Source organism: Oncorhynchus keta, chromosome 18 (assembly GCF_023373465.1).
Source record: "Oncorhynchus keta strain PuntledgeMale-10-30-2019 chromosome 18, Oket_V2, whole genome shotgun sequence".
Lineage (NCBI taxonomy): Eukaryota > Metazoa > Chordata > Actinopteri > Salmoniformes > Salmonidae > Oncorhynchus > Oncorhynchus keta.
Window position 1 is genome coordinate 51,260,333 of NC_068438.1, and position 26,768 is coordinate 51,287,100.

Below are 26,768 nucleotides of genomic sequence, written 5' to 3' on the forward strand. Positions count from 1 at the left end.
TTCTCCCTCCTCACCTCACCCTTCCTTATCCTACCTCTCCCTCCTTCCCTCCCATCACTTCTCCCTCCTCACCTCACCCTTCCTTATCCTACCTCTCCTCCTTCCCTCCCATCACTTCTCCCTCCTCACCTCACCCTTCCTTATCCTACCTCTCCCTCCTTCCCTCCCATCACTTCTCCCTCCTCACCTCACCCTTCCTTATCCTACCTCTCCCTCCTTCCCTCCCATCACTTCTCCCTCCTCACCTCACCCTTCCTTATCCTACCTCTCCCTCCTTCCCTCCCATCACTTCTCCTCCTCCCCTCACCCTTCCTTACCCTACCTCTCCCTCCTTCCCTCCCATCACTTCTCCCTCCTCACCTCACCCTTCCTTATCCTACCTCTCCCTCCTTCCCTCCCATCACTTCTCCCTCCTCACCTCACCCTTCCTTATCCTACCTCTCCCTCCTTCCCTCCCATCACTTCTCCCTCCTCACCTCACCCTTCCTTACCCTACCTCTCCCTCCTTCCCTCCCATCACTTCTCCCTCCTCACCTCACCCTTCCTTATCCTACCTCTCCCTCCTTCCCTCCCATCACTTCTCCCTCCTCACCTCACCCTTCCTTATCCTACCTCTCCCTCCTTCCCTCCCATCACTTCTCCCTCCTCACCTCACCCTTCCTTACCCTACCTCTCCCTCCTTCCCTCCCATCACTTCTCCCTCCTCACCTCACCCTTCCTTATCCTACCTCTCCCTCCTTCCCTCCCATCACTTCTCCCTCCCTCACCTCACCCTTCCTTATCCTACCTCTCCCTCCTTCCCTCCCATCACTTCTCCCTCCTCACCTCACCCTTCCTTATCCTACCTCTCCCTCCTTCCCTCCCATCACTTCTCCCTCCTCACCTCACCCTTCCTTATCCTACCTCTCCCTCCTTCCCTCCCATCACTTCTCCCTCCTCACCTCACCCTTCCTTATCCTACCTCTCCCTCCTTCCCTCCCATCACTTCTCCCTCCTCACCTCACCCTTCCTTATCCTACCTCTCCCTCCTTCCCTCCCATCACTTCTCCCTCCTCACCTCACCCTTCCTTATCCTACCTCTCCCTCCTTCCCTCCCATCACTTCTCCCTCCTCACCTCACCCTTCCTTATCCTACCTCTCCCTCCTTCCCTCCCATCACTTCTCCCTCCTCACCTCACCCTTCCTTATCCTACCTCTCCCTCCTTCCCTCCCATCACTTCTCCCTCCTCACCTCACCCTTCCTTATCCTACCTCTCCCTCCTTCCCTCCCATCACTTCTCCCTCCTCACCTCACCCTTCCTTACCCTACCTCTCCTCCTTCCCTCCCATCACTTCTCCCTCCTCACCTCACCCTTCCTTATCCTACCTCTCCCTCCTTCCCTCCCATCACTTCTCCCTCCTCACCTCACCCTTCCTTATCCTACCTCTCTCTCCCTCCCTCCCATAGCTTTACCTTCCTTCATCCATCCTCACCCATCCTCCCCTCACCCTTCCTCATCCATCCTCCTCACCCTTCCTTATCCTACCTCTCTCTCCCTCCCTCCCATAGCTTTTCCTTCCTTCATCCATCCTCACCCATCCTCCCTCCCCCTTACCCTCTCCCACCCATCCTCCCTCCCTTAGTCTTCCTCATCCATCCTCCTTCCCTCACCCTTCCTCATCCATCCTTCCTCACTCATCCTTCCTCCCTCCCTTACTCTTCCTCACCCATCTCCTGTAGTCCAACACCACCGTTGCTAAAAGCATTCTTATTGATCTGTGGTTATACATCATGGAAATGGGACAGAGGATGAGGCTGGTTGATGTTGGATGGACTGGTAGTCAGAGGTGGAGGCTGGTTGATTGATGTTGGATGGACTGGTAGTTGGATGGACTGGTAGTCAGAGGAGGAGGCTGGTTGATGTTGGATGGGCTGGTAGTCAGAGGAGGAGGCTGGTTGATGTTGGATGGACTGGTAGTCAGAGGAGGAGGCTGGTTGATGTTGGATGGGCTGGTAGTCAGAGGAGGAGGCTGGTTGATGTTGGATGGACTGGTAGTCAGAGGAGGAGGCTGGTTGATGTTGGATGGGCTGGTAGTCAGAGGAGGAGGCTGGTTGATGTTGGATGGACTGGTAGTTAGAGGAGGAGGCTGGTTGATTGATGTTGGATGGACTGGTAGTCAGAGGAGGAGGCTGGTTGATGTTGGATGGACTGGTAGTTAGAGGAGGAGGCTGGTTGATGTTGGATGGACTGGTAGTCAGAGGAGGAGGCTGGTTGATGTTGGATGGACTGGTAGTCAGAGGAGGAGGCTGGTTGGTTGATGTTGGATGGGCCGGTAGTCAGAGGAGGAGGCTGGTTGATGTTGGATGGACTGGTAGTTAGAGGAGGAGGCTGGTTGGTTGATGTTGGATGGACTGGTAGTTAGAGGAGGAGGCTGGTTGATGTTGGATGGGCTGGTAGTTAGAGGAGGAGGCTGGTTGGTTGATGTTGGATGGACTGGTAGTCAGAAGAGGAGGCTGGTTGATGTTGGATGGACTGGTAGTTAGAGGAGGAGGCTGGTTGGTTGATGTTGGATGGACTGGTAGTCAGAAGAGGAGGCTGGTTGATGTTGGATGGACTGGTAGTTAGAGGAGGAGGCTGGTTGATGTTGGATGGGCTGGTAGTCAGAAGAGGAGGCTGGTTGATGTTGGATGGACTGGTAGTTAGAGGAGGAGGCTGGTTGGTTGATGTTGGATGGACTGGTAGTCAGAGGAGGAGGCTGGTTGATGTTGGATGGACTGGTAGTTAGAGGAGGAGGCTGGTTGATGTTGGATGGACTGGTAGTCAGAGGAGGAGGCTGGTTGGTTGATGTTGGATGGACTGGTAGTCAGAGGAGGAGGTTGGTTGATGTTGGATGGACTGGTAGTCAGAGGAGGAGGCTGGTTGATGTTGGATGGACTGGTAGTAAGAGGAGGAGGCTGGTTGATGTTGGATGGGCTGGTAGTCAGAAGAGGAGGCTGGTTGATTGATGTTGGATGGACTGGTAGTCAGAGGAGGAGGCTGGTTGATGTTGGATGGGCTGGTAGTCAGAGGAGGAGGCTGGTTGATATTGGATGGACTGGTAGTCAGAGGTGGAGGCTGGTTGATGTTGGATGGACTGGTAGTCAGAGGAGGAGGCTGGTTGATTGATGTTGGATGGACTGGTAGTTAGAGGAGGAGGCTGGTTGATGTTGGATGGACTGGTAGTCAGAGGAGGAGGCTGGTTGGACTGGTAGTCAGAGGAGGAGGCTGGTTGATGTTGGATGGACTGGTAGTCAGAGGAGGAGGCTGGTTGATGTTGGATGGACTGGTAGTCAGAGGAGGAGGCTGGTTGATTGATGTTGGATGGGCTGGTAGTCATAGGAGGAGGCTGGTTGATGTTGGATGGACTGGTAGTCAGAGGAGGAGGCTGGTTGATTGATGTTGGATGGGCTGGTAGTCAGAGGAGGAGGCTGGTTGATTGATGTTGGATGGGCTGGTAGTCAGAGGAGGAGGCTGGTTGATTGATGTTGGATGGACTGGTAGTCAGAGGAGGAGGCTGGTTGATGTTGGATGGACTGGTAGTCAGAGGAGGAGGCTGGTTGATGTTGGATGGACTGGTAGTCAGAGGAGGAGGCTGGTTGATGTTGGATGGACTGGTAGTCAGAGGAGGAGGCTGGTTGATGTTGGATGGGCTGGTAGTCAGAGGAGGAGGCTGGTTGATGTTGGATGGACTGGTAGTCAGAGGAGGAGGCTGGTTGATGTTGGATGGACTGGTAGTTAGAGGAGGAGGCTGGTTGATGTTGGATGGACTGGTAGTCAGAGGAGGAGGCTGGTTGATGTTGGATGGACTGGTAGTCAGAGGAGGAGGCTGGTTGATGTTGGATGGACTGGTAGTCAGAGGAGGAGGCTGGTTGATGTTGGATGGACTGGTAGTCAGAGGAGGAGGCTGGTTGATGTTGGATGGACTGGTAGTCAGAGGAGGAGGCTGGTTGGTTGATGTTGGATGGGCCGGTAGTCAGAGGAGGAGGCTGGTTGATGTTGGATGGACTGGTAGTTAGAGGAGGAGGCTGGTTGGTTGATGTTGGATGGACTGGTAGTCAGAGGAGGAGGCTGGTTGATGTTGGATGGACTGGTAGTCAGAAGAGGAGGCTGGTTGATGTTGGATGGACTGGTAGTCAGAGGATGAGGCTGGTTGATGTTGGATGGACTGGTAGTTAGAGGAGGAGGCTGGTTGATGTTGGATGGGCTGGTAGTCAGAAGAGGAGGCTGGTTGATGTTGGATGGACTGGTAGTTAGAGGAGGAGGCTGGTTGGTTGATGTTGGATGGACTGGTAGTCAGAGGAGGAGGCTGGTTGATGTTGGATGGACTGGTAGTCAGAGGAGGAGGCTGGTTGATGTTGGATGGACTGGTAGTCAGAGGAGGAGGCTGGTTGATGTTGGATGGACTGGTAGTCAGAGGAGGAGGCTGGTTGATGTTGGATGGACTGGTAGTCAGAGGAGGAGGCTGGTTGATTGATGTTGGATGGACTGGTAGTCAGAGGAGGAGGCTGGTTGATTGATGTTGGATGGACTGGTAGTCAGAGGAGGAGGCTGGTTGATGTTGGATGGGCTGGTAGTCAGAGGAGGAGGCTGGTTGATATTGGATGGACTGGTAGTCAGAGGTGGAGGCTGGTTGATGTTGGATGGACTGGTAGTCAGAGGAGGAGGCTGGTTGATTGATGTTGGATGGGCTGGTAGTTAGAGGAGGAGGCTGGTTGATGTTGGATGGACTGGTAGTCAGAGGAGGAGGCTGGTTGATTGATGTTGGATGGACTGGTAGTCAGAGGAGGAGGCTGGTTGATGTTGGATGGGCTGGTAGTCAGAGGAGGAGGCTGGTTGATTGATGTTGGATGGGCTGGTAGTCAGAGGAGGAGGCTGGTTGATTGATGTTGGATGGGCTGGTAGTCAGAGGAGGAGGCTGGTTGATTGATGTTGGATGGACTGGTAGTCAGAGGAGGAGGCTGGTTGATGTTGGATGGACTGGTAGTCAGAGGAGGAGGCTGGTTGATGTTGGATGGGCTGGTAGTCAGAGGAGGAGGCTGGTTGATTGATGTTGGATGGGCTGGTAGTCAGAGGAGGAGGCTGGTTGATTGATGTTGGATGGGCTGGTAGTTAGAGGAGGAGGCTGGTTGATTGATGTTGGATGGACTGGTAGTCAGAGGAGGAGGCTGGTTGATTGATGTTGGATGGACTGGTAGTCAGAGGAGGAGGCTGGTTGATTGATGTTGGATGGACTGGTAGTCAGAGGAGGAGGCTGGTTGATGTTGGATGGGCTGGTAGTCAGAGGAGGAGGCTGGTTGATTGATGTTGGATGGGCTGGTAGTCAGAGGAGGAGGCTGGTTGATGTTGGATGGGCTGGTAGTCAGAGGAGGAGGCTGGTTGATTGATGTTGGATGGGCTGGTAGTCAGAGGAGGAGGCTGGTTGATGTTGGATGGACTGGTAGTCAGAGGAGAAGGCTGGTTGGTTGATGTTGGATGGACTGGTAGTCAGAGGAGGAGGCTGGTTGATGTTGGATGGACTGGTAGTCAGAGGAGGAGGCTGGTTGATGTTGGATGGGCTGGTAGTCAGAAGAGGAGGCTGGTTGATTGATGTTGGATGGGCTGGTAGTCAGAGGAGGAGGCTGGTTGATTGATGTTGGATTTCTGGTAGTCAGAGGAGGAGGCTGGTTGATTGATGTTGGATTTCTGGTAGTCAGAAGAGGAGGCTGGTTGATTGATGTTGGATTTCTGGTAGTCAGAAGAGTAGGCTGGTTGATGTTGGATGGACTGGTAGTCAGAAGAGGAGGCTGGTTGATTGATGTTGGATTTCTGGTAGTCAGAAGAGGAGGCTGGTTGATTGATGTTGGATTTCTGGTAGTCAGAGGAGGAGGCTGGTTGATGTTGGATGGGCTGGTAGTCAGAGGAGGAGGCTGGTTGGTTGATGTTGGATGGGCTGGTAGTTAGAGGAGGAGGCTGGTTGATTGATGTTGGATGGACTGGTAGTCAGAGGAGGAGGCTGGTTGATGTTGGATGGACTGGTAGTCAGAGGTGGAGGCTGGTTGATGTTGGATGGGCTGGTAGTCAGAGGAGGAGGCTGGTTGATGTTGGATGGACTGGTAGTTAGAGGAGGAGGCTGGTTGATGTTGGATGGACTGGTAGTCAGAGGAGGAGGCTGGTTGATGTTGGATGGACTGGTAGTCAGAGGAGGAGGCTGGTTGATGTTGGATGGACTGGTAGTCAGAGGAGGAGGCTGGTTGATTGATGTTGGATGGGCTGGTAGTCAGAGGAGGAGGCTGGTTGATGTTGGATGGGCTGGTAGTCAGAGGAGGAGGCTGGTTGATTGATGTTGGATGGGCTGGTAGTCAGAGGAGGAGGCTGGTTGATGTTGGATGGGCTGGTAGTCAGAGGAGGAGGCTGGTTGATGTTGGATGGGCTGGTAGTCAGAGGAGGCTGGTTGATGTTGGATGGGCTGGTAGTCAGAGGAGGAGGCTGGTTGATGTTGGATGGGCTGGTAGTCAGAGGAGGAGGCTGGTTGATGTTGGATGGGCTGGTAGTTAGAGGAGGAGGCTGGTTGACTATTTTTTTTTAAAGATTCACGTGTGTGTGTACTCACTAATATTATGTAAATGTGTAGGTGCTCCTTGTAGAAGTGCCATGCCAGTTAATATGCTAGTTATTGATTTGTTCCTCCCCCATCTCCTTCTGGGTAAGCCGGTGTGTATCTGTGTGTGCGCATGTGTGCTTGTGTGTGTGTGTGTGGGTGGGGGGTGGCTCGTTACACAAGGCTATGGCAGGCAGACAGAGTCGGTGCTCAACCCTGTCACTTTGGCACTAGTCTTTTGTTCCAGCAGAGATCACACAGAGCGATCGGACGGGACTCAGCAGGAAAAGAGGTGAGGCTGGCTCGCTCTTCCTCCTCCTCCCGTTTCTCCTGTCTCCATCGCTCCATCCCTCCATCGCTTCATCTCTCCATCCATCCCTCCCTTCTTCTCCCTCCTTTCTCTCTCTGCCAAGATCTCCCTCTATTTCCATCTCTCCATCCCTCCCTTTCTTCTCCCTCTATTTCCATCTCTTTGCCTCATTCTCTCCTTCCTCTTATTATTTTCCCCTCCCCCTTCTTTGTTTTGCGTCCCTACCTCCCTCTATTCCATCTCTCCCCTCCCCCCACTCTCTTCTGCACTTTCCTTCTCCCTCCTCTATTTTTCTCCCTCTCTGTCTGTCTGGGTGTGTGTGCTGCACCCCAGCAGCATTAGCAGCAGTGTGGATGAATCAGTGTGCTATGGGCCATTACTGCTCTAGCCTCTACCTCCGCTTGCTGGACCGCACGGTAAACAGCTTCCAGCAGCTTCTAGATGCATCCTGTCTCAGTCAGGACTAGCTTCAGCTGACTGTATTTTTATGTTTGTATGTTTGTATGTTTTTTAAGTTTGTATGTTTGTATGTTTTTTAAGTTTGTATGTGAGGAGAGAGATAGATTTATATTATTATTTGTTATTCTTTATATTTTTTTACAATGTATATTGTATACATTATTGCTCTCTCTCTTACATTATTATCTCTCTCTCTCTCTCTCTCTCTCTCTCTCTCTCTCTCTCTCTCTCTCTCTCTCTCTCTCTCTCCATCTCTCTCTCTCTCTCTCTCCATCTCTCTCTCTCTCTCTCTCCATCTCTCTCTCTATCTCTCTCTCCATCTCTCTCTCTCTCTCTCTCCATCTCTCTCTCTCTCTCTCTCTCTCTCTCTCCCTCTCTCCATCTCTCTCTCTCTCTCTCTCTCTCTCTCTCTCTCTCTCTCTCTCTCGCTCTCCATCTCTCTCTCTCCCTCTCTCTCTCTCTCTCTCTCTCTCTCTCTCTCTCTCTCTCTCTCTCTCTCTCGCTCTCCATCTCTCTCTCTCTCTCTTCTCAATTAATATATAATATAATAATATAATTCTTTCTCTCTTTCTCAATTCAATTTCAATTTCATTTTAAGGGCTTTATTGGCATGGGAAACATATGTTAACATTGCCAAAGCAAGTGAAATAGATAATAAACAAAAGTGAAATAAACAATACAAATGAACAGTAGACATTACACTCACAGAAGTTCCAAAAGAATAAAGATGGGAGTTTATCAGAATGTGGATTTGTTTTCTAATTCTTTGTGGGTCTGTGTTTAATCTGAGAAGATGTTGCTCTAATTGGTCATTTTGGCAGGTTTGGAAGTCAGCTCATTTCCACCTCATTTTGTGGGCAGTGTGAATAGCCTGTCTTCTCTTGAGAGCCAGGTCTGCCTGGCGGCCTTTCTCAAAGCCAATGCTCACTGAGTCTGTACATAGTCAAAGATTTCCTTAATTTTGGGTCAGTCACAGTGTTTAGGACCAAATAGCATTGTAGTTTGCTCTGGTTTTTTGTAAACTCTTTCCAATGTTTTCTCATGATTTGGTTGGGTCTAATTGTGCTGCTGTCCTGGGGCTCTGTGGGGTGTGTTTGTGTTTGTGAACAGAGCCCCAGGACCAGCTTGCTTAGGGGACTCTTCTCCAGGTTCATCTCTCTGTAAGTGATGGCTTTGTTATGGAAGGTTTGGGAATCGCTTCCTTTTAGGTGGTTGTAGAATTTAATGGCTCTTTTCTGGATATTGATTATTAATGGGCTCCCAACCATAAAGGACAATAGGTTCTGTAAGGGATTCAAGTATTTTTAGCCAGATCATAATTGGTCTGTCGAATGTTAGGTTTCTTTTGATGGCATAGAAGGCCCTTCTTGCCTTGTCTCTCAGATCGTTCACAGCTTTGTGGAAGTTACCTGTGGTGTTTATGTTTAGGCCGAGGTATGTATAGTATTTTGTGTGCTCTCGGGCAACGGTGTCTAGATGGAAGTTGTATTTGTGGTCCCGGCAACTGTCTGACAGAATCTGTGCATAAGATCTAGGTGCTGCTGTAGGCCCTCCTTGGTTGGGGACAGAAGGGCCTGATCATCAGCAGATTCTAGTAGGGGGAGGCCGGGTGCTGCAGACTGTTCTAGAGCCCTCGCCAATTCATTGATATATATGTTGAAGAGGGTGGGGCTGTATCCCTGTCTCACCCCACGGCCCTGTGGAAAGAAATGTTAGTTGTTGTTGCCAATTATAACCGCAGACTTGTTGTTTGTGTACATGGATTTTATAATGTCGTATGTTTTACCCCCAACACCACTTTCCATCAGTTTGTATAGCAGACCCTCATGCCAAATTGAGTCAAAGGCTTTTTTGAAATCAACAAAGCATGAGAAGACTTTGCCTTTGTTTTGGTTTGTTTGGTTGTCAATTAGGGTGTGCAGGGTGAATACATGGTCTGTTGTACGGTAATTTGGTAAAAAGCCCATTTGACATTTGCTCAGCACCTTGTTTTCATTTTGGAAATGTACGAGTCTGCTGTTAATTATAAAGGATTTTCCCAAGGTTGTTGTTAACTCATATCCCACGGTAGTTATTGGGGCCAAATGTGTCTCCACTTTGTGGATTGGGGTGATCTGTCCTTGGTTCCAAATATTTGGGAAGATGCCAGAGCTAAGTATGATGTTAAAGAGTTTTAGTATAGCCAATTGGAATTTGTGGTCTGTATATTTTATCATTTCATTGAGGATACCATCAACACCACAGGCCTTTTTGGGTTGGAGGGTTTGTATTTTGTCCTGTAACTCATTCAATGTAATTAGAGAATCCACTGGCTTCTGGTAGTCTTTAATAGTTGATTCTAAGATTTGTAATTGATCATGTATATGTTTTTGCTCTTTGTGCTTTGTTATAGAGACAAAAAGACCTCTCTCGCTCTGTTTGTGTTTCTCTCTCTCTCTGTCTCTACAGTGCCCTTATATAACACTATATGCTGAGTGTCTGTGTCTTTTCATATGCAGACTGCTGTGTTTGTGAAGAAGTGTGTCTTTGCAGGAGAGGGAGGAAGTGAAGAAGTGTGTTATTGCAGGAGAAGTGTGTCATTGCAGGAGAGAGAGGAAGTGAAGAAGTGTGTCATTGCAGGAGAGAGAGGAAGTGTGTTATTGCAGGAGAGAGAGGAAGTGTGTCATTGCAGGAGAGAGAGGAAGTGTGTTATTGCAGGAGAGAGAGGAAGTGTGTCATTGCAGGAGAGAGAGGAAGTGTGTCATTGCAGGAGAGAGAGGAAGTGAAGAAGTGTGTTATTGCAGGAGAGGGAGGAAGTGAAGAAGTGTGTCATTGCAGGAGAGGGAGGAAGTGAAGAAGTGTGTTATTGCAGGAGAGGGAGGAAGTGAAGAAGTGTGTTATTGCAGGAGAGAGAGGAAGTGAAGAAGTGTGTCATTGCAGGAGAGAGAGGAAGTGTGTTATTGCAGGAGAGAGAGGAAGTGTGTCATTGCAGGAGAGAGAGGAAGTGAAGAAGTGTGTTATTGCAGGAGAGGGAGGAAGTGAAGAAGTGTGTCATTGCAGGAGAGGGAGGAAGTGAAGAAGTGTGTTATTGCAGGAGAGGGAGGAAGTGAAGAAGTGTGTTATTGCAGGAGAGAGAGGAAGTGAAGAAGTGTGTCATTGCAGGAGAGGGAGGAAGTGAAGAAGTGTGTTATTGCAGGAGAGGGAGGAAGTGAAGAAGTGTGTCATTGCAGGAGAGGGAGGAAGTGAAGAAGTGTGTTATTGCAGGAGAGGGAGGAAGTGAAGAAGTGTGTCATTGCAGGAGAGAGAGGAAGTGAAGAAGTGTGTCATTGCAGGAGAGAGAGGAAGTGAAGAAGTGTGTTATTGCAGGAGAGAGAGGAAGTTTGTTATTGCAGGAGAGAGAGGAAGTGTGTTATTGCAGGAGAGGGAGGAAGTGCGGTCAACGTGTAGGCTGTTATCATTCCTAAATATGGGTCTCACTATCAGTTCTAGAGATCTAAGGTCAGGGCCTTATGTTGTGACGTTAGCATTTCTACTGGACTTGTCTGGTTGGTGGTGTTGTTATAGACTGTTGTCGTATTGATCATTACAATCATACAATTACTGTCTTATCAGTCTTCCCATGGACAGATTACAGTGCATGTTTCCATAGCCTCTAGTCTGCTCTATGTCCTGACTCTAGTCTGCTGGTCTGATCTATGTCCTGACTCTGCTATACTGGTCTGCTCTTTGTCATGACTCTGGTCTGCTCTATGTCCTGACTCTGGTTTACTGGTCTGCTCTATGTCGTGACTCTGGTCTACTGGTCTGCTCTATGTCCTGACTCTGGTCTACTGGTCTGCTCTATGTCGTGACTCTGGTCTGCTCTATGTCATGACTCTGGTTTACTGCTCTGGTGTATTAGATGGCTGTGTAGCCCTGAGGAGAGAATATTTAATTTATTTTATAGATGGAGCAGCTTATGTCCTTGAGGACAGAAAGCAGTGTGATGACACTCCCTGTCTCCCTGTCTCTCTGTCTCCCTGCATGATGACACTCCCTGTCTCTCTGTCTCCCTGTCTCTCTGTCTCCCTGCATGATGACACTCCCTGTCTCTCTGTCTCCCTGTCTCTCTGTGTGATGACACTCCCTGTCTCTCTGTCTCCCTGTCTCTCTGTCTCTCTGTGTGATGACAATCCCTGTCTCCCTGTCTCTCTGTCTCCCTGTCTCCCTGTCTCTCTGTCTCCCTGTCTCTGTGTGATGACACTCCCTGTCTTCCTGTCTCTCTGTCTCCCTGTCTCTCTGTCTCCCTGTCTCTCTGTGTGATGACACTCCTTGTCTCCCTGTCTCTCTGTCTCTCTGTCTCCCTGTCTCTGTGTGATGACACTCCCTGTCTCCCTGTCTCTCTGTCTCCCTGTCTCTCTGTGTGATGACACTCTCTGTCTCTCTGTGTGATGACACTCCCTGTCTCCCTGTCTCTCTGTGTGATGACACTCCCTGTCTCCCTGTCTCTCTGTCTCCCTGTGTGATGACACTCCCTGTCTCCCTGTCTCTCTGTCTCCCTGTCTCTCTGTGTGATGACACTCCCTGTCTCCCTGTCTCCCTGTCTCTCTGTCTCCCTATCTCTCTGTGTGATGACACTCCCTGTGTCTCCGTCTCCCTGTCTCTCTGTCTCCCTGTCTCTCTGCCTCCCTGTCTCCCTGTCTCTCTGTCTCCCTGTCTCCCTGTCTCTCTGTCTCTCTGTGTGATGACACTCCCTGTCTCCCTGTCTCCCTGTCTCCCTGTCTCTCTGTCTCCCTGTCTCCCTGTCTCTCTGTCTCCCTTTCTCTCTGTCTCCCTGTCTCTCTGTCTCCCTGTCTCCCTGTCTCCCTGTCTCTCTGTCTCCCTGTCTCCCTCTCTCTGTCTCCCTGTCTCCCTGTCTCCTGTCTCTCTGTCTCTCCTGTCTCCCTGTCTCCCTGTCTCTCTGTCTCCCTGTCTCCCTGTCTCTCTGTGTGATGACACTCCCTGTCTCCCTGTCTCCCTGTCTCTCTGTCTCCCTGTCTCTCTGTCTCCCTTTCTCTCTGTCTCCCTGTCTCCCTGTCTCCCTGTCTCTCTGTCTCCCTGTCTCCCTGTCTCCCTGTCTCCCTGTCTCTCTGTCTCCCTTTCTCTCTGTCTCCCTGTCTCCCTGTCTCTCTGTCTCTCTGTGTGATGACACTCCCTGTCTCCTTGTGTGTTCTGCGTTCCAGGAAGTAAATTGATTATGTTGCCGTGGTAAAGGGGAATATGAGATGAGGAAGGAGGGGCTGGCTGGGGGACTGGGATTCCTTCATCGCCACTGACCTGAAAGCAAACGCTGGATGTCTGCCAAGTATTCCATGTCACCGTTCCAGTTGTTTTATTCATATCGGTGCAGATGAAGGAAAGCAAACGAGGAGATGAGATGAAGGAGAGGAAGGAGATGAGGAGAGGAAGCCACTTTAGACCATTGAGGTACAGCCATAGTTCTGTTGAGGGAGGACCGCATCATAATTACATTATGCTGACTCGTGGTCCACTCTTGTCCTGTTCAGTTGGCTAGTAACTTCCTGTTCTCTCTCTCTCTCTCTCCTGGTCTATTTAGAGCAGTGTTAGCCCCAGCTTCATCTATACATGAGTCCATCATGGTTAGTTGGCTAGTAACTTCCTGTTCTCTCTCTCTCTCTCCTGGTCTATTTAGAGCAGTGTTAGCCCCAGCTTCATCTATACATGAGTCCATCATGGTTAGTTGGCTAGTAACTTCCTGTTCTCTCTCTCTCTCTCTGGTCTATTTAGAGCAGTGTTAGCCCCAGCTTCATCTATACATGAGTCCATCATGGTTAGTTGGCTAGTAACTTCCTGTTCTCTCTCTCTCTCCTGGTCTATTTAGAGCAGTGTTAGCCCCAGCTTCATCTATACATGAGTCCATCATGGTTAGTTGGCTAGTAACTTCCTGTTCTCTCTCTCTCTCTCCTGGTCTATTTAGAGCAGTGTTAGCCCCAGCTTCATCTATACATGAGTCCATCATGGTTAGTTGGCTAGTAACTTCCTGTTCTCTCTCTCTCTCTCCTGGTCTATTTAGAGCAGTGTTAGCCCCAGCTTCATCTATACATGAGTCCATCATGGTTAGTTGGCTAGTAACTTCCTGTTCTCTCTCTCTCTCTCTCTCTCCTGGTCTATTTAGAGCAGTGTTAGCCCCAGCTTCATCTATACATGAGTCCATCATGGTTAGTTGGCTAGTAACTTCCTGTTCTCTCTCTCTCTCTCTCTCTCTCCTGGTCTATTTAGAGCAGTGTTAGCCCCAGCTTCATCTATACATGAGTCCATCATGGTTAGTTGGCTAGTAACTTCCTGTTCTCTCTCTCTCTCTCTCCTGGTCTATTTAGAGCAGTGTTAGCCCCAGCTTCATCTATACATGAGTCCATCATGGTTAGTTGGCTAGTAACTTCCTGTTCTCTCTCTCTCTCTCCTGGTCTATTTAGAGCAGTGTTAGCCCCAGCTTCATCTATACATGAGTCCATCATGGTTAGTTGGCTAGTAACTTCCTGTTCTCTCTCTCTCTCTCTCCTGGTCTATTTAGAGCAGTGTTAGCCCCAGCTTCATCTATACATGAGTCCATCATGGTTAGTTGGCTAGTAACTTCCTGTTCTCTCTCTCCTGGTCTATTTAGAGCAGTGTTAGCTAAGTGCCTCAACCTCCTGCAATATAAATCAATCATTCATACATTGTTAAACTGTTGGTTTATATTGATCTGATCTTATTTACTACTTGTGTTTATGTGACGTGGTGCAAGGGAGGTGATCAAAATATATATATATTTTTAGTCAGTGTGATGGTGTGTGTGTGTTTTGTGTTGTGTCAGGCTTTGTGAGTAGGGTTGTTCTGGCTCTAGCAAGGTGTCACGTCATAAAGAGTCCCCATGCAGGGCTGTTCTAGCTCTGCTCTGACTGGGAAGATGATGCTCTGGCAGGGTGTCACGTTATAAAGAGTCCCCATGCAGGGCTGTTCTAGCTCTGCTCTGACTGGGAAGATGATGCTCTAGCAAGGTGTCACGTCATAAAGAGTCCCCATGCAGGGCTGTTCTAGCTCTGCTCTGACTGGGAAGATGATGCTCTGGCAGGGTGTCACGTCATAAAGAGTCCCCATGCAGGGCTGTTCTAGCTCTGCTCTGACTGGGAAGATGATGCTCTGGCAGGGTGTCACGTCATAAAGAGTCCCCATGCAGGGCTGTTCTAGCTCTGCTCTGACTGGGAAGATGATGCTCTGGCAGGGTGTCACGTTATAAAGAGTCCCCATGCAGGGCTGTTCTGGCTCTGCTCTGACTGGGAAGATGATGCTCTAGCAGGGTGTCACGTTATAAAGAGTCTCATGCAGGGCTGTTCTGGCTCTGCTCTGACTGGGAAGATGATACTCTGGCAGGGTGTCACGTTATAAAGAGTCCCCATGCAGGGCTGTTCTGGCTCTGCTCTGACTGGGAAGATGATGCTCTGGCAGGGTGTCACGTCATAAAGAGTCTCATGCAGGGCTGTTCTAGCTCTGCTCTGACTGGGAAGATGATGCTCTAGCAGGGTGTCACGTCATAAAGAGTCCCCATGCAGGGCTGTTCTAGCTCTGCTCTGACTGGGAAGATGATGCTCTGGCAGGGTGTCACGTCATAAAGAGTCTCATGCAGGGCTGTTCTAGCTCTGCTCTGACTGGGAAGATGATGCTCTAGCAGGGTGTCACGTCATAAAGAGTCCCCATGCAGGGCTGTTCTAGCTCTGCTCTGACTGGGAAGATGATGCTCTGGCAGGGTGTCACGTCATAAAGAGTCTCATGCAGGGCTGTTCTAGCTCTGCTCTGACTGGGAATATGATACTCTGGCAGGGTGTCACGTTATAAAGAGTCCCCATGCAGGGCTGTTCTGGCTCTGCTCTGACTGGGAAGATGATGCTCTGGCAGGGTGTCACGTCATAAAGAGTCTCATGCAGGGCTGTTCTAGCTCTGCTCTGACTGGGAAGATGATGCTCTAGCAGGGTGTCACGTCATAAAGAGTCCCCATGCAGGGCTGTTCTAGCTCTGCTCTGACTGGGAAGATGATGCTCTGGCAGGGTGTCACGTCATAAAGAGTCTCATGCAGGGCTGTTCTAGCTCTGCTCTGACTGGGAAGATGATGCTCTGGCAGGGTGTCACGTCATAAAGAGTCCCCATGCAGGGCTGTTCTGGCTCTGCTCTGACTGGGAAGATGATGCTCTAGCAGGGTGTCACGTTATAAAGAGTCCCCATGCAGGGCTGTTCTAGCTCTGCTCTGACTGGGAAGATGATGCTCTGGCAGGGTGTCACGTCATAAAGAATCCCCATGCAGGGCTGTTCTGGCTCTGCTCTGACTGGGAAGATGATGCTCTAGCAGGGTGTCACGTCATAAAGAGTCCCCATGCAGGGCTGTTCTAGCTCTGCTCTGACTGGGAAGATGATGCTCTAGCAGGGTGTCACGTTATAAAGAGTCCCCATGCAGGGCTGTTCTGGCTCTGCTCTGACTGGGAAGATGATGCTCTGGCAGGGTGTCACGTCATAAAGAGTCCCCATGCAGGGCTGTTCTAGCTCTGCTCTGACTGGGAATATGATGCTCTGGCAGGGTGTCACGTTATAAAAAGTCCCCATGCAGGGCTGTTCTGGCTCTGCTCTGACTGGGAAGATGATGCTCTAGCAGGGTGTCACGTCATAAAGAGTCCCCATGCAGGGCTGTTCTGGCTCTGCTCTGACTGGGAAGATGATACTCTGGCAGGGTGTCACGTCATAAAGAGGCCCCATGCAGGGCTGTTCTAGCTCTGCTCTGACTGGGAATATGATGCTCTGGCAGGGTGTCACGTTATAAAAAGTCCCCATGCAGGGCTGTTCTGGCTCTGCTCTGACTGGGAAGATGATGCTCTGGCAGGGTGTCACGTCATAAAGAGTCCCCATGCAGGGCTGTTTTGGCTCTGCTCTGACTGGGAAGATGATACTCTGGCAGGGTGTCACGTTATAAAGAGTCCCCATGCAGGGCTGTTCTGGCTCTGCTCTGACTGGGAAGATGATACTCTGGCAGGGTGTCACGTTATAAAGAGTCCCCATGCAGGGCTGTTCTGGCTCTGCTCTGACTAGGAAGATGATGCTCTAGCAGGGTGTCACGTTATAAAGAGTCCCCATGCAGGGCTGTTCTGGCTCTGCTCTGACTGGGAAGATGATACTCTGGCAGGGTGTCACGTTATAAAGAGTCCCCATGCAGAGCTGTTCTGGCTCTGCTCTGACTGTGAAGATGATGCTCTGGCAGGGTGTCACGTTATAAAGAGTCCCCATGCAGGGCTGTTCTGGCTCTGCTCTGACTGGGAAGATGATACTCTGGCAGGGTGTCACGTTATAAAGAGTCCCCATGCAGGGCTGTTCTGGCTCTGCTCTGACTGGGAAGATGATACTCTGGCAGGGTGTCACGTTATAAAGAGTCCCCATGCAGAGCTGTTCTGGCTCTGCTCTGACTGTGAAGATGATGCTCTGGCAGGGTGTCACGTTATAAAGAGTCCCCATGCAGAGCTGTTCTGGCTCTGCCTTGACTGGGAAGATGATGCTCTAGCAGGGTGTCACGTCAAAAAGAGTCCCCAGGGATGTAGCCATTCATCATGTTAACTGCTCACACACACACAACAATAGACTGAAATGTGATGTATGCCCCAAGAGACATGTACACCAGTGGAGACTGCTGAGGGGAGGACGGCTCTTAATAATGACTGGAACGGAGTATATGGAATGGCATCAAACGCCATGGAAACCATTCCACTGATTCCACTCCAGCTATTACCATGAGCCCCGTCCTCCTCAATTAAGGCGTCACCAACCTCCTGTGATGTACCGGTGATTTCAGGTCAACCTCGGAGAAGCAGTTTCAACCAGTTTCAACCTCATGGGTCCTGCTTTGTTAACTGTTAAAAACATATCCTCCATGCTTGACGGAAGTGTCTGTGTGTTTCAGAGTGAGAGTGCCATCCTGAAGGAGAGGGAACTGTCCCTGGAGCTTGCCAGGATCAGGGATGAAGTGGGTAAGTCAACGCCTGCCATGCCAGCTGGATTGCTAGCTGGGTTGCTACCTGAATGCTATCTGGATTGCAGGCTGAATGCTATCTGGATTGCTAGCTGAATGCTATCTGGATTGCTAGCTGAATGCTATCTGGATTGCTAGCTGAATGCTATCTGGATTGCAGGCTAAATGCTATCTGGATTGCTATCTGGATTGCTAGCTGAATGCTATATGGATTGCTTGCTGGGTTGCTAGCTGAATGCTATATGGATTGCTAGCTGAATGCTAGCTGGATTGCTAGCTGGATTGCAGGCTAATTGCTATCTGGATGGCTAGCTGGATTGCTAGCTGAATGCTAACTGGATGCTAGCTGAATTGGTAGCTGGATTGCTAGCTGGATGCCACATGTTTCCGGGAATGTGATATTTTAGGAAATAGGGGACTATAGACAAGATACACTGAGTGGTTGCCAGCTAGGTAGGGAGATGGTGAGTCACTGGGCTGTGGCAGCAGGTATGCTACATTACCATGTCATCTATTATACAGAATATGAACCTGTAACGACAGGGCAGGAGCTAGTCTCCCTACAGAGGGATGGGCCTGGTGAAGGATTCAGGTTAGTCAGGTTACCCTGTCTGATATGTTGGCGGATTCAGGTTAGTCAGGATACAAGGAAAATTCAGCATATAAATGTTACCCTGTATAAGGGCACAAGGCGAGACCCAAATGCAGACACAGGATCCAGATGGTTGAGCTCCGATATTTATTATATCAAAAGGGAGTAGGCAAAAGGCAGGTTGGGTACAGGTGAGAGTTCATAAACCAGGTCAGAGTCCAAACAGTACAAGACGATAGGCAGGCTCGAGGTCAGGACAGGCAGGGGTTCAGTAACGAGGTCAGAGTCCAAACGGTACCAGGCTCGAGGTCAGGGTCAGGCAGACGGGCTCAGAGTCAGGACAGACAAGGGTCAAATCCAGGAGGGCGAGAAAAAGAGAGACTGGGAAAAGCAGGAGCTGAGACACAAAAACGCTGGTTGACTTGCGAAACAGGACGAACTAGCACAGAGAGACAGGAAACACAGGGATAAATACACTGGTACAGAGAGACAGGAAACACAGAGATAAATACACTGGCACAGAGAGACAGGAAACACAGGGATAAATACACTGGCACAGAGAGACAGGAAACACAGGGATAAATACACTGGTACAGAGAGACAGGAAACACAGGGATAAATACACTGGCACAGAGAGACAGGAAACACAGGGATAAATACACTGGCACAGAGAATCACCAAAACTCTTCCTAGAGCTGGCTGCCTGGCCAAACCGAGCAATCCGGGGATAAGGAACTTAGTCAGGGAGGTGATGGTGACTCTGACAGAGCTCCAGAGTTCCTCTGTGGAGATGGGAGAACCTTTCCAGAAGGACAACCATCTCTGCAACACTCCACCACTTTGACCTTTATGGAGTTTGCCAGACGGAAGCCTCCCCTCAGTAAAAGGCACATGACAGCCCACTTCTGCCAAAAGATATCTACAAGATTCTCAGGTCTGATGTTACAAAGATTAAACTTTTGGGTCTGACTGCCAAGCGTCATGTCTGGAGGAAACCTGGCACCATCCCAACAGTGAAGCATGGTGGTGGCAGCATCATGCTGTGGGGATGTTTTTCAGCGGCAGGGACTGGGGGACTAGTCAGGATTGAGAGAAAGAACGGCACAAAGTACAGACAGATCCTTCTAACGGGAAAACGACCCTAAGCACACAACCAAGACAATGCAGGAGTGGCTTCTGAATGTCCTTGAGTGGCCCAGCCAGAGGCCAGATTTGAACCCGATCAAACATCTCTGGAGAGTTCTGAAAATAGCTGTGCAGCGACGTTCCCTTCGACCTGACATAGCTTGAAAGGATCTGCAGAGAATAATGGGAGAAACTCCCCAAATACAGGTGTGCCAAGCATGTAGTGTCATGCCCAAGACTCAAGGCTGTAAAGGTGCTTCAATAAAGTACTGCGAAAAGGGTCGGAATACTTAATGTACATTTTTGCTTTGCCATTATGGGGTATTGTGTGTAGATTGATGAGAAAGCCCCCCAGAAAGTGTTCTACAGAACAATCAGAAAGGGGATTCATCAGAGAAAATGACTTTTCCCCCAGTCCTCAGCAGTCCAATCCCTGTACCTTTTGCAGAATATCAGTCTGATGTTTTTCCTGGAGAGAAGTGGCTTCTTTGCTGCCCTTCTTGACACCAGGCCCAAAAGGTTTCGCTTCACTCTGTGTGCAGATGCACTCACACCTGCGTGCTGCCATTCCTAAGCAAGCTCTGTACTGGTGGTGCCCGATCCCGAAGCTTAATCAACATTAGGAGACGGTCCTGGTGCTTGCTGGACTTTCTTGGGCGCCCTGAAGCCTTCTTCACAACAATTGAACCGCTCTCCTTGAAGTTCCTTATGGTCCGATAAATGGTTGATTTAGCTGCAATCTTATTGGCAGCAATATCCTTGCCTGGGAAGCCCTTTTTGTGCAAAGTGACGGCACGTGACGGCACGTGTTTCCTTGCAGGTAACCATGGTTGACAGAGGAAGAACAATGATTCCAAGCACCACCCTCCTTTTGAAGATTACAGTCTGTTATTCAAACTCAGTCAGCATGACAGAGTGATCTCCAGCCTTGTCCTCGTCAACACTCACACCTGTGTTAACGAGAGAATCACTGACATGATGTCAGCTGGTCCTTTTGTGGCAGGGCTGAAATGCAGTGGAAATATTTTTTTGGGGGGATTCAGTTCATTTACATGGCAAATAGGGACTTTGTAATGAATTAATTTTGAATTCAGGTTGCATCACATCTGGCTGTGATTGGTAGTCCCATAAGGGCGGTGCACAATTGGCCCAGCGTCGTCCGGGTTTGGCCGTCATTGTAAATAAGAATTAGTTCTTAACAAGGCAGCGTGAAGATTAATATGCGTCATTCTCAAAACTTTTGGCCACGACTGTACATGTGACAGTACCCCCCAAAGGTGCGGGCTCCTGCAGCAGAACTTGACTCTAAAGGGGAGGGGCTCAAAAACACATGGACAGTAGCGCCAACATTAAAGTCAACATTACACACACACACACACACACACACACACACACGTCAGCTCAGACCGATCCAACCCCGAATTTCATTGGTTCTGTAATCAAACCGAATTGTATCGCACGTGTCAAACTCATTCCACGGCATGTTTTCGCCCCTCCCTTGGAATTGATGAACTAAGGTCACTAATTAGTAAAGACCTCCTCTCACCTGGTTGTCTAGGGTTTAACCGAAAGGAAAAACCAAAATCCCAAGGGATGAGTTTGACATTCCTGCTGTAGCTCAGTTGGTAGAGCATGGCGCTTGTAACGCCAGGGTAGTGGGTTCGATTCCCGGGGCAACCCATACGTAGAATGTATGCACACATGACTGTAAGTCGCTTTGGATAAAAGCGTCTGCTAAATGGCATATATTATTATTATATTATTAAACATATTGAATCGTCTTGAAAACGTAAAGATCCCTAGTAAATATAATATCTAACTTTATATTTAAAGTTATTATTATAACTATAATATCCTTCTTATCTATGTCTCCTCCTCCCCAAGCCTCAAGTGTGTCGCGGTGGGAGATTCTGCAGCAGGACAAGGGGGAGTTGGAGCGGAGGTTTGAGCGGGAGCTGGAGGGTCTGCGTGCCCAGCAGCAGAGTGAGCTGGGCCGGCTGGAGGAAAGACTGAGGCAGTATCACAGTCTAGAGATACAGCGCCTGGAGGCCCAACGACAGGAGCAGCTGGAGAGACTGAGGACACAGCAGCTGGAGCAGGTAGGGAGGGATATATATACAAACACACACACACACACACACACACACACACACACACACACACACACACACACACACACACACACACACACACACACACACACACACACACACACACACACACACACACACACACACACACATACATACATAGACTACCTGCCTTACAAATTGCATTCACCTTATGACATTACATGCACACATACATACATACATACATACATACATACATACATACATACATACATACATACATACATACATACATACATACATACATACATACATACATACATACATACATACATACATACATACATACATACATACATACATACATGCAGTGGGGAGAACAAGTATTTGATACACTGCCGATTTTGCAGGTTTTTGCTACTTACAAAGCATGTAGAGGTCTGTAATTTGTATCATAGGTACACTTCAACTGTGAGAGACGGAATCTAAAACAAAAATCCAGAAAATCACATTGTATGATTTTTAAGTAATTAATTAGCATTTTATTTTTTATTGCATGACATAAGTATTTGATCACCAACCCACCAGTAAGAATTCCGGCTCTCACAGACCTGTTAGTTTTTCTTTAAGAAGCCCATCAATGATCATGAGGAAGGTGAGGGATCAGCCCAGAACTACACGGCAGGACCTGGTCAATGACCTGAAGAGAGCTGGGACCACAGTCTTAAAGAAAACCATTAGTAACACACTACGCCGTCATGGGTTAAAATCCTGCAGCGCACGCAAGGTTCCCCTGCTCAAGCCAGCGCATGTCCAGGCCCGTCTGAAGTTTGCCAATGACCATCTGGATGATCCAGAGGAGGAATGGGAGAAGGTCATGTGGTCTGATGAGACAAAAATAGAGCTTTTTGGTCTAAACTCGCCGGGTTTGGAGGAAGAAGAAGGATGAGTACAACCCCAACAACACCATCCCAACCATGAAGCATGGAGGTGGAAACATCATTATTTGGGGATGCTTTTCTGCAAAGAGGACAGGATGACTGCACCGTATTGAGGGGAGGATGGATGGGGCCATGTATCGCGAGATCTTGGCCAACAACCTCCTTCCCTCAGTAAGAGCATTGAAGATGGGTCGTGGCTGGGTCTTCCAGCATGACAACGACCCGAAACACACAGCCAGGGCAACTAAGGAGTGCCTCTGTAAGAAGCATCTCAAGGAGGGAGCTGAAAGTCCGTATTGCCCAGCGACAGCCCAGAAACCTGAAGGATCTGGAGAAGGTCTGTATGGAGGAGTGGGCCAAAATCCCTGCTGCAGTGTGTGCAAACCTGGTCAAGAACTACAGGAAACGTATGATCTCTGTAATTGCAAACAAAGGTTCCTGTACCAAATATTAAGTTCTGCTTTTGTGATGTATCAAATACATATGTCATGCAATAAAATGCAAATTAATTACTTAAAAAGCATACAATGTGATTTTCTAGATTTTTGTTTTAGATTCCGTCTCTCACAGTTGAAGTGTACCTATGATAAAAATTACAGATCTCTACATGCTTTGTAAGTAGGAAACAAGATTCTCTGGTCCATGTTACCAAGATTGAACTCTTTGGCCTGAATTCCAAGCACCATCCATACGATGAATCATGGTGGTGGCAGCATCATGCTGTGGGGATGCTTTTCAGCGGCAAGGACTGGGAGACTAGTCAGGATCGAGGGACAGAAAGATGAACGGAACAAAGTACAGAGAGATCTTTGATGAAAACCTGCTCCAAAGAGCTCAGGACCTCAGACTGGGGCGAAGGTTCACCTTCCAACAGGACAACGACCCTAAGCACACTGCCAAGACAACCCAGGAGTGGCTTCGGGACAAGTCTCTGAATGTCCTTGAGTGTCCCAGGCAGAGCCCGGACTTGAACCCGATCAAACATCTCTGGAGAGACTGTGCAGTGACGCTCCCCATCCAACCTGACAGAGCTTGAGAGGATCTGCAGAGAAAAATGAGAGAAACCCCTCGAATACAGGTGTGCCAAGCTTGTAGCGTCATACCCAAGAAGACTCAAGACTGTAATCGTTGCCAAAGGTGCTTCAACAATGTACTGAGTAAAGGGTCTGAATACTTATGTAAATGTGATATCTTTATTTTTTTGTTATTTTTTTAAATATTTCATTTGTTTTGTTTTTACAGTGCCTTGCGAAAGTATTCGGCCCCCTTGAACTTTGCGACCTTTTGCCACATTTCAGGCTTCAAACATAAAGATATAAAACTGTATTTTTTTGTGAAGAATCAACAACAAGTGGGACACAATCATGAAGTGGAACGACATTTATTGGATATTTCAAACTTTTTTAACAAATCAAAAACTGAAAAATTGGGTGTGCAAAATTATTCAGCCCCCTTAAGTTAATACTTTGTAGCGCCACCTTTTCCTGCGATTACAGCTGTAAGTCGCTTGGGGTATGTCTCTATCAGTTTTGCACATCGAGAGACTGAATTGTGATGTCATCATGGGGTATTGTGATGTCATTATGGGGTATTGTGTGTAGATTGATGAGGGGAAAACGCGATTTAATCCATTTTAAGAATAAGACAGTAACGTAACGAAATGTGGAAAAAAATCCCTTTTGTAACTTTTTTTATTTAGTTTTGTCATTTTTCTTTTTCAGAGGGGGGAGGTTACAGGTGCAAGACAGTCATATAAAGATCCCCCCCCCCCTTCCACTGTGTTCCTGTGTGTTTCCAGATGGAGGAGGTGACGGAGAACCATGAGGAAGCTCTGACTGAAATGGAGAACAACCACAACGATACGCTGGTCACTCTCAAGGAGGAGCATGCCAGGACTGTCAAAAGTACATTTAGAAAATACTGCTCTGTGGACTCTGAGAGAGAGAGAGAGAGAGAGAGAGAGAGAGAGAGAGAGAGAGAGAGAGAGAGAGAGAGAGAGAGAGAGAGAGAGAGAGAGAGACTATGCATTATATACAGACAGACAGACAACATCCTGACTAAATTGTGATGTTTCCATCAGACCTGAAGATGGCCCATGAGCAGCAGAGAAAGTCATTGGAAGAGGACTTTGAGAAGCTCAGACTGTCGCTGCAGGTACAGTAGAGTTACGGTAATGTTATCAGTCAATGAACCAATCAATCAATTGTTTGTAATGATTACATACTGTATATAATGTTTTTACTTCTGTCCAGGACCAGGTGGATACGCTGACGTTTCAGAACCGCAGCCTGAGAGACCGAGCCAAGCGCTTTGAGGAGGCTCTACGCAGGAGCACCGACGAACAGATAGTGGTAACAGCAGCCCCTTTATACCTGCTGCTAACATGCATCCTTTGTCCTAACATGCTAATTGTGATCAGATCTTTGAACTGGGGGTAGATGATTAAAAGAAACACATTGTGATCAGATTCTCTCCTGCCCATCTCCGGAGGTAGTCAGACATTTTTATCTGGATATCTTACAAGTGTAGACGGATCTAGACAGTGACACCGTTTAAATCATCGTTATACAGGGTAGCCTAGTGGTTAGAGTGTAGAGGTGGCTGGTAGCCTAGTGGTTAGAGTGTAGAGGTGGCAGGGTAGCCTAGTGGTTAGAGTGTAGAGGCGGCAGGGTAGCCTAGTGGTTAGAGTGTAGAGGTGGCAGGGGAGGCTAGTGGTTAGAGTGTAGAGGTGGCAGGGGAGCCTAGTGGTTAGAGTGTAGAGGTGGCAGGGTATCCTAGTGGTTAGAGTGTAGAGGTGGCAGGGTAGCCTAGTGGTTAGAGTGTAGAGGCGGCAGGGTAGCCTAGTGGTTAGAGTGTAGAGGCAGCAGGGTAGCCTAGTGGTTAGAGTGTAGAGGAGGCAGCGTAGCCTAGTGGTTAGAGTGTAGAGGCGGCAGGGTAGCCTAGTGGTTAGAGTGTAGGGGCGGCAGGGTAGCCTAGTGGTTAGAGTGTAGAGGCGGCAGGGTAGCCTAGTGGTTAGAGTGTAGGGGCGGCAGGGTAGCCTAGTGGTTAGAGCGTAGAGGCGGCAGGGTAGCCTAGTGGTTAGAGCGTTGGACTAGTAACCGCAAGTTTGCAAGTTCAAACCACCGAGCTGACAAGGTCGTTCTGCCCCTGAACAGGCAGTTAACCCACTGTTCCTAGGCCGTCAATTGAAAATAAGAATTTGTTCTCAACTGACTTGCCTAGTTAAATAAAGGTCAAATAAAATTTAAAAAATATCTCAGTCTAAAACCATTGACAGGTGGCACCATTGACTTTAAAATATACTGAACAAAAAATATAAATGCAACAATTCTACTGAGTTCATATACAAACCATAATCTATGGATTTTACATGACTGGGCAGGGGCTCAGCCATGGGTGGGCTTGGGAGGGCATAGGCCCACCCACTTGGGAGCCAGGCGCATCCACTTTTTCCCACAGTTGAAAAAGCCAGATGTGGAGGTCCTGAGCTGGCGTAGTTACACGTGGTCTGCGGTTGTGAGGCCCGTTGGACATACTGCCAAATTCTCTAAAACAACGTTTGGTGGTGGCTTATGGTTGAGAAATGAACATTCAATTGTCTGGCAACAGTTCTACTGGACAATCCTTCAGTCACCATGCCAATTGCCCACGCCCTCAAAACTTGAGACATCTGTGGTATTGTGTTGTGTGACAAAACTGCACATTTTTAGAGGGACCTGTTATTGTCCCCAGCACAAGGTGCACCTGTGTAATGATCATGCTGTTTAATCCGCTTCTTGATACGCCACACCTGTCAGGTGGATGGATTATCTTGGAAAAGGAGAAATGCTCACTGACAGGGATGTAAACAAAGTTGTTCACAAAATTGTAGCGAAATACGCTTTTTATAGGTGTATGGAACATTTTGGGGATCTTCAATTTCAGCTCATACATGTTGCGCTTATGGAATATCTGTCAAATCATGCGCAGAAAGGAAGGGGCAGACACAGTGGACAGATAACAGACACATTTTACCGCCATGTGTCGACAAATTACTGGAAATGTGTGCACATTCAGAATGGAGACACAATCAAGACAAAGGACCCATGTCAGCACCAGGTATAGACGGGACTTTAGAGTTGATCAATGCTTGCATTATAAATGGGATCAGTCAGTCCCTAGTCATTTCTTGGTTTGCCTTCAGGATGCTCTGGCTCCATACCAGCACATTGAGGAGGATCTGAAGAGCTTGAAGGAAGTTCTTTTAATGAAGAATCAACAGATCCACGAACAGGATGTCAAGATCTCGGAGCTGGAGAGAATGGTAGGCTCAAAATGAATGGTTATCTGTCAGAATGGTGGGCTCAAAATGAATGGTTATCTGTCAGAATGGTAGGCTCAAAATGAATGGTTATCTGTCAGAATGGTGGGCTCAAAATTAATGGTTATCTGTCAGAATGGTGGGCTCAAAATGAATGGTTATCTGTCAGAATGGTGGGCTAAAAATGAATGGTTATCTGTCAGAATGGTGGGCTCAAAATGAATGGTTATCTGTCAGAATGGTGGGCTCAAAATGAATGGTTATCTGTCAGAATGGTGGGCTCAAAATGAATGGTTATCTGTCAGAATGGTAGGCTCAAAATGAATGGTTATCTGTCAGAATGGTGGGCTCAAAATGAATGGTTATCTGTCA

At 48.5% G+C, this 26,768-nt stretch overlaps 1 protein-coding gene across 1 annotated transcript in view; it reads left to right on the forward strand.

Moving 5' to 3' along the window:
• Positions 1–26,768, forward strand: part of mtus2b (microtubule associated tumor suppressor candidate 2b) — a 118,509-nt gene that overhangs the window by 86,355 nt on the left and 5,386 nt on the right. The window contains exons 7-12 of the mRNA XM_052468911.1: positions 17,298–17,364; positions 20,968–21,182; positions 23,895–24,000; positions 24,177–24,250; positions 24,349–24,447; positions 26,280–26,399. Coding sequence (XP_052324871.1) covers positions 17,298–17,364; positions 20,968–21,182; positions 23,895–24,000; positions 24,177–24,250; positions 24,349–24,447; positions 26,280–26,399 — 681 coding nt within the window. The remainder of the gene's footprint in view (positions 1–17,297; positions 17,365–20,967; positions 21,183–23,894; positions 24,001–24,176; positions 24,251–24,348; positions 24,448–26,279; positions 26,400–26,768) is intronic.